The 8,116-nt window shown below is 38.3% G+C and overlaps 1 protein-coding gene across 2 annotated transcripts; it reads left to right on the forward strand.

Moving 5' to 3' along the window:
* The first annotated feature begins 1,762 nt into the window (after positions 1-1,762).
* LOC149280857 (arrestin domain-containing protein 2-like) lies at positions 1,763-6,147 on the forward strand. 2 transcript variants are annotated; one of them, XM_089500011.1, is made up of 8 exons: positions 1,763-2,036; positions 3,147-3,213; positions 3,480-3,627; positions 3,892-3,994; positions 4,173-4,426; positions 4,551-4,713; positions 5,115-5,266; positions 6,094-6,147. In XM_089500011.1, the coding sequence occupies exons 1-8, from the start codon at positions 1,763-1,765 to the stop codon at positions 6,145-6,147; spliced, it is 1,215 nt and encodes a 404-aa protein (XP_089356137.1). The 2 variants fall into 2 exon arrangements, with proteins under 2 accessions (XP_089356137.1, XP_089356136.1); XM_089500010.1 differs by having other exon boundaries at positions 1,763-2,027; positions 3,135-3,213.
* Positions 6,148-8,116: the final 1,969 nt, after the last annotated feature.

The following is an 8,116-nucleotide window of genomic DNA, read 5'->3' on the forward strand; positions in this document are numbered from 1 at the left end:
GGAGATGGGTGCTTTTCAAGTTTCTTCTTGATACATGGGTGTGTGATGATACCAAGAGCACTAGGTCCAATGACTTTTTCCACGGATTACTGAACCTTGCTGTAGACTGTCAAAGCTTTTCACGATCTCCCCTTAAGTTATCTATGGTACCTCCTATCACTGGGCCGTATTTATAAAACCGTAACTAAAGCAATTTAGTGGCAAGGAGCTAAACCTGGGGCCGATACCATTGTCTCAGTGTAAGAATGAACTTTTGTCAAATATGGCTCTGATGTTATTATTATCTTTTATTTATATAGCGCAAATGTTTTGTTTGAAATTCCTTACACACAACTATTCAAACTATCCGGGTAGCTTATAAATGAATGGTCATTTTTTTGAGGGATTCTTTGTGTCTCCGTACACGCCTGTGTATTTATTGTGAAGTCCGGTTATCAAAAGTACATAGCTGAACATTAAAATTCCTTCACTTTCCTTCACAGACCACTGTAAAGATATTAAAGATATTTGTGAACCCTATGCAACAAAGCATTGTAATATCAGAAGACCAAAATAGATGTTTAATTGTCGTAGAGCACAGTACAATTTATCCACGTGTGGGTGGGAGCAGCACCACATGTTTACTTTCATGGTACGAAATTCTTTTCTAGATTCTTGGAAAGTTCATCCCAAGGGAATAGCAGTTATTCACTGATCCAAAGTAGCAGAATATAAAACAATACAAATATTTTCTACTATTTCTATTATAAAAGACAGATGCACTGGAATAAAGGCAGTTTTTAACAATTAACATACTGGATTGGCTCAATTGCCTAGTAACTTTGTGCAGAACTGCCTGGCGACAAAACAAATGTTAGTAACAATTTAGGAAATCACTTTCTAGAGATTACTTAAATTACTGGATCGGGACATCGTGGTAAGGGAAACAAATTGTTCTTCCAGTAAGGTTGGCCACAGACTGCATAAGACAAGTTATGGCCAGTAAAACCATATGAGAATAATATTATGAATTATATATATATATATATATATATATATATATTATAGAAACAGTTCACCATCCTATTTTTTCATTAACTAATGCTTGTACAGTTTCTGTCTATAATGATTAAGGTATTTATGATAGATTGTAAACTCACAAGAGCAGGACCCTCATCATTTTGTTTTGTCTCATGGAATCTTTGGGGCTCTATAAATAAATGTAGTGTAAGGGGTTTCAAACACCTTACATTTAGCCCTAAGTACCATCACCTCGTTTTTTTCTCGTCTGGTACTTATTCGGCCTTATAGCATTGAAATAAAATCTATTTCCTTCTGTCAATGTATGTAAACACACTGAGTGTACAGAAGCTTTGTTCAGTACACCTGGGCTCTGTCTACGCATGCGCGCTGTACTTGTTTTGCACAAGAAATGTTGGACGTTCTCTCCCTGGAACGGTGGACCTCGCCCTTTTTCGCCGTAGTCCACGCCCATCGATAATCTTATTGGTTAATAAACTTTAGCGTTCGCCGTGCACCAAGTTTCCCGGTATATAAGCGGCGTTCTCTAGGCAATCCAGCAGAGAACTGCATTTAGGGATTTAGCGATAGGGTAGCGAATTAGTTTATTTGTTGAATTTACATCTATTTCTTCTTTTTTATTATTATAATATAAAGAAGTCGTTAAAAGTTATATTGAAGACTTTTTGTGATAGGACCTGGTTGTGTAGTGTAGCTTTGTTTTTGTTTTTTGTTTTGTTTTATTCTATTGCAAGAAGCTAAGATGATTTTTGACAAAGTGAAGAAGTTCGTTGTTGTCTTTGATTCTCCCGATCTGGATACACCTCCGGTGTTCAGCAGTGGAGACACTGTCACTGGGAAGGTGCTTTTGGAGTTGGTTACCGATATTAAAGTGGATTCCGTGAAGCTGCATGCAGGGGGTTATGCTAAGGTGTATTGGACTGAATCTCGTAGTGCTGGATCCAGCACAGCTTACACCCAGAACTATAGTGATGAAGTGGAGTACATCAATCGCAAAGAGACCCTGCTACAGACAGGTGAGCATGATCCGGGGGGACAAAACCATTTAACAGTGTGCGATCATTGCTCAAGCACACATATATAGTGTGTTAGAGCAAGAATATGTAGCTTTATGTGACCCGGTATATGTTCCAGTGGCATACTGGAGTGTTGAGTGCCAAGCACTGTTGTCCCTAAGAAGTGACATTTCGCCCCTGTTTGGCTAGTGTTAGTGTTGTAAGCATCTTTTGCACTTCACGGTTTATGCTAGCAATGTAGAATTGAAAAGCAAAAAACTTTTGATTGCATGTTTTGTTGTGGCAGGTTGGTGTGTTTTGCTACCACAGTAGATCATTTCAGTTTTTAACTGGGGGAACTATAAGATGGCAATGAGAACAAAAGTGTACCTGGATGAAGGTCAGGTAGCAATCAAAGATGTAAGCAATGAAACCCTTGACTAATATACTGCCGTGACTTCTAGACTTGGCCAGAGTCACTTCAAACTGTCCCTGCATAAACTTTTTAAGCATTGACTGGATAAGTGACCTGGCCTGCTCCCATTTGCTCTCTCCTATTTTTGGGTCTGTCTGAGACTTGTTTGTGTGAACACTCAAGGTCACAGTAACCTGCTTCAGTTCACCTACCTTTGTGCTGGGCAGGTCCAGAATAGAGAAGGTTAACTCACATAAGCTTGGCTGTCATTGAGACACAGCTTGTGCCACTATTCATGATCCACATAGAATATGTAGTTTTGTGCTTGATCTTTTGATTTTGTGTCTGCGTTTTTATTTTTCCTCAAATTCAATATGTACTTGTAGACCGAAAACTGTTGCTGTTAGCGTTTTCTAAACTATAAAGGAAACTTGCCTTTAAACACTATGGGCCCAGCTTGTTGTGGGGGGGTTTTGGTATTCTCTGCCTTTTAGCATGATTTCTGGATAAACAGGTTTTGGCTTTACTCTTTATGCACTTACTGAACCATTTAAACACATCTTGTGTGACAAACCACAGATTTAAAAGGTCTATCCAAAAGCTATGAAACGGAAAGTGTTGATTCTTGGGTAAAGCGAACACTAATACAGGAAGCACTGCAAGAAACCTCCTTGGATGTTTGCACTGAATGTTCTATGCTCTTTTTCTCCCTTCAGATAACGGCACTCCTACAGTGTTACCAGCAGGAAGGCACGAGTTTCCTTTTACCTTTCAACTGCCCGAGTGAGTACAACATCTGTGTACTTTCTTTTCTCTTCATATTCTAGTTTTTGTATAACTGAATTCTCCAACCACCAAAAAAACAGACACCTACAAAACTGACAAATATATAGCATATCTCTTACTACTTGTAGGCCAGACACAATATCTTAAGCACATAGATAATAGAAAGTAGTAGAGTCCAAAAAATTGAGTATACTCTCTTTTTATATGTAGTTTTCTGGCTTGATGATGGAAATAGATTTTTCCAATCATCTTATTTCTTACAGGACCCTAGTGACCTCTTTTGAAGGAAAACATGGGAATGTCCGTTATTGGGTCAAAGCCAAGTTACACCGTCCATGGTCTACTGTCAAGAAAACCAAAAAGGAATTCACCGTGCTTGAACCTATAGACATTAATACACCAGACTTACTGGTAAGTCTTGCTTGCGTTTTTATTTTTAATGGAGATTGGGGTCACTGGCCAATGTGGTTTCAGCTAAGGGTTATCTTGTTAAATACTACTTATACTATGTGTACCTAGTAATTATGTCCATGATTAATATCTTGTTTGGCACTCATTAAATATATGTACCTTGTCATTTTGAAGAGGGTTAACTTCTTAACTTACCAGTTGTTCCAAATAGATCACTATGTTGGTTGAAGGGAAGGGTTTCTCAACCCCTCGTCTTTTATCTAGTCCCCTCAGGCTGGTTCCAAAGAAAAGATTGCTCATGCATGGTACTGCAATCTGGGTCAAGTGTCTGTTACTGCCAAGATCGACCGGAAGGGCTACACTCCAGGTAAGGTATTTTACACCCTATCAGATTGTTTCAGTTCAGGCAGCGAATTGTAATTACTGCCCAAGGATAAGGGATGTAATTGCTAATGTAGTAAGTTAGAAGGGAACCCTCTGCCCTCACATTCTTGAAATTTTAAGACATGAACTATAAACATGGCTTTGTACATATCTGTTTGCAGGTGAAGTAATCCCCATTTTTGCGGAGATTGACAACTGTACCACTCGCACTGTAGTGCCCAAAGCAGCCATAATTCAGTGTCAGACCTTTGTTGCACGCGGCACTATGAAGCAGAAGAAGTGTGTGGTTGCTACACTGGCTGGAGACTCTGTTGCTGCAGGAAAGAGGGAGTCTTGGCATGGTCGGGCACTGAAAATACCTCCTCTGGGACCCTCAATTCAGTGTCGAATTATTCGTGTCGAATATTCCCTGAAGGTATATATCACTTTTATTTTATATATATATATATTATATATATATATATATATATATATATAACTATAAATAAGGTGGTTATTAGTATATATTTTATTTAAGGTGTTTTTTTTTTCTCTGTTAGGTTTGTGTGGAAATACCTGGCTCTTCAAAGCTACTCCTTGAGTTGCCTTTGGTTATTGGTACCATACCACTTCATCCATTTGGTAGCAGAACCTCCAGTGTTGGCAGTCAGTACAGCGTTAATCTGGATTGGCTACGGATGACCGTTCCAGAACAACCAGAACGTAAGTGTCTAAGTACTCCTGGTTTTCTTATGGTTGTAGCATATGTTTTTATGTCGGAACTGGCCTACGCTCTGTTTTGTAATAAATAAGTAGGCTTTCCATTTACATGTGCGTGAATGGAAAATCTGCTCCATGTTGGAAATAAAGGTTTTGATGTTTCTTACCTAGCTTTTGAATGGCTACCCAATTGTATTCTAGTTCACAGTTGTCCAATATTAGAAGCTTAATGCAAAACTGCTAGACAATGGTATAATGTTCTAACATAATAGTTGTGCTGACATTTAATTAAACAAAGGTGCAAACTGTCCCCTTAGTTTTGGGAACAAACTCATTAAATAGCTGTATTCATTACAATTGATGATTATGCTACTGGTCTAACTTTGACTATTTATTTTGTCTAGCGCCTCCTGAGTACTCCTCTGTGGTGTCGGACGAGGAGGCAGATCACTGTCTGGCTCCCCCACGTCATGCTAGTATGGGTTGTATCCTAGAAGGACCTTTTTATGCCTACATCCAGGAGTTCAGAAACAGACCACCTCCTCTCTACTCAGAGGTGAGGATATAGATCATACTCATTCTTCCAACCGTCTTGGTAGTTAGTTTCTTCAATAGAGGGAATCGGCCTTGTGTATCACAGAGCATTAATTCCACTGGTAAAAGGGCCACTTACAGGATGGTGAATGATAGTGATGCTAAAACTGTTAAAGGACTCAAATCAGGCCTTCTATTCTCGCAAAGGATGCGACTAGCTCATCTGAGATCAAACGCTAAAATAGCCTGTTTTACCGTAATTCCCTGCAAAGCAAATCTCTTAACTTTATCTGCCTTGGGCCATGGGAGTTTTAAACTCGGTCTAGCCCAACATTATTGCTGTTTTCAGTATTGTTTATGTGCCTCCTATTTAGACATATTCCAGAGTTTTTGACACCCTGATACTTGCACTTTAACTTGGTGCGGAATACAATCATTACATCTGTAGGAACTGATATGCGTAGTGTTACTGCAGTGGCATGTTTATGTTGGGGCTCACAATCTCCTAGTGGAGAAGATGTATTATAAACATTGAGTTTAGTAATCTCTCCAGGCCCCCAACCATTACAAATTTGGCAGTGCTGACAAACCGGTTGGCTACGTTTTTTTTTTGTTTTTTTTTTGGGGGGGGGTCATTTATATGATGTATTTAAAAAAAAAAAACAAAAAAAAAACCATACACTTTAATTTATCACTTAACATGCTCCGGCTAGAAACATGTTATATGTATGTGTCCTGGAAAACTGTCAGCCTAGTCACAGTGCCAAATTTTTGTGGGTTAATCTGTATTTGGAACGTTGTTGTTGTGAATGAATGCAAACTAATCTAAGCAATTCCTATTATCTTTAGGTTGATCCTAACCCACCAGCTGCAGAAATCCGACCTCGTTGCATGACATGCTGAAGGAGAATTTTTCAAGAACATGAAATCTGTCTACTTTTTTTTTTTCACCAAAAGCTGTTGGCACCTGAATAGACTGAAAAATTCCTTTAATATACAAGGAATAGGGCACGTGTGTCAGAGCCCAGAGGTGAATGGGGATTGGAGTCTGAGGAAGATCATTCCCCATGAAACTAAACCAAGTCTCTTCCAGTTGATGCAAAGCGATGAACCAATGTGGTTAATGCATTTTTTGACTATAGGAAGCTGGCTGTGCAAGGGGCTGTATGTATGTGGATGAGGGATAACCACTTTTCAACCTTTGCAAGAAGAAGGATTAGCAAAGCCTTGATTTGGTGACCCCTCTGACCACTGTTGTGATCTGTTTAATTTATGGATCACTGTTGCATAAGTAACCATACTGTACTAGTGGTGATTTTTCAAAGACTAAACTAAAACACATATGAAGAGGTATAAACATAGGTGAATTCTGGAACTTCATGAGAAGTATCGAGGAGAATAATGCGTGTTTGATGTATATCTTGGTTGAACATTTCTTTTTTTTTTTTTTTTCTCCCCCCTTCTACAGAAGGGAAATATATAATTAAAGGGCTGAAGATCCATTTTGCTAACATAGTGCTTATACTCTGTACTTATGTCCCTTTAATAATATTTCGGTGCTAAAGATAAACATCTTCCATATTTGTACATACAAAAAAACACAGGATCCATTAATCTTTGCCTTAAATACTTTCATGATTTTTTTTCCTTTCATCTTTATTGGGCCATGGTGTGAGAGAGCAGCATGGATAAGGTGGGGCAAGTTTCCTGACCAAATTGGTGCTTAAAAAAAACCCAAATCGTTGACTTGGTAGATTCTCTTAATCGACGTGGTCAGTGCTGTAGCACGTAGATGATACACATGGGTAGTATTGGATAATGCCAGAAGACCTTAAAACCAACAGCCTTTTGCTGTTGTGGTGGATGTACCAAACTGCTTTACAGACCAACTTAAAAGCATTCCAGAGACTTTGAGATGTCTTGTTTAATTCATTTGTTTTGAATATCCGTTTACTGTTTTGTTTTTTTATTAAAAACAGTTTTTTTGCTTTAAAATGAGTGTCTGTGTATTCAATCTCTTACTAGAAAGATAAAAAAAAACCTTAGTACAGGTTTAAGTAGTAGAGGAGTGGCATTAACAGTACACACTGCCCTGGGGCACCTGATCTGTTTTGATATTATACAATGGGTACAGTGCTCGGTTCATCTATAACCTGCTTGCAGCATCACGTTGCCTATAGTGTGCCTTTTCTAAGGTGGCTGTCCGACTCGCATTTAGCGAATAAACATGCCATTGTTGTGTGATCACAATCTTCTTTCTTTTTTTTTTTTTGTATCCTGAGAGTATTGAAACATTTATGCAATACCTGTCCAACAAGATTGTTTGTTTTTAATTTGAAAAAAAAATAAAAAATTAACCGTATAACTCCTGCATATTTAACAGTACTGATTTAGTGTGGGCCTATGAGTAGTATGTGACACTGTGCATGACTGGAGGCTCTGTAATATACGGTCTAAATGGTTTGTCTCAAACATTTTATTTATTATCTGTTTACATCCATTTAAAATAGGACAAAAAAAGTGAGATGAGCTGGGAACCGGTGATAGTATCATATCAAAAATATCTCACTAAAATGAATTTACAAGATTTTCTTTTATGTGTAACTTTTAAAACATGGTTTCATGTTTATGATGTACACGTTATGATTGGGACAAATATTTCCCATTTTGCTTGCATTCAGAAGTAAATAGAAACTAATTAACTTCTCCCTGTCATGGCAGGGACTAAATAAAAAATGTTCCCTGAAATCATATTGTTACATCTCTGCATGTTTATTACTGTTGACAAAGTTCTTGGCCAGTCAGAAGGATCAGGGTTGAGCTCTTTCCCAGCTGTGTGTTTACAGCTTCCCTGTCTTTCACCCTCCCCTCC

Source organism: Sceloporus occidentalis, unplaced genomic scaffold (genome assembly GCF_023333645.1).
Source record: "Sceloporus occidentalis isolate IW3139 unplaced genomic scaffold, rSceOcc1.0.p SCAF_145, whole genome shotgun sequence".
Lineage (NCBI taxonomy): Eukaryota > Metazoa > Chordata > Lepidosauria > Squamata > Phrynosomatidae > Sceloporus > Sceloporus occidentalis.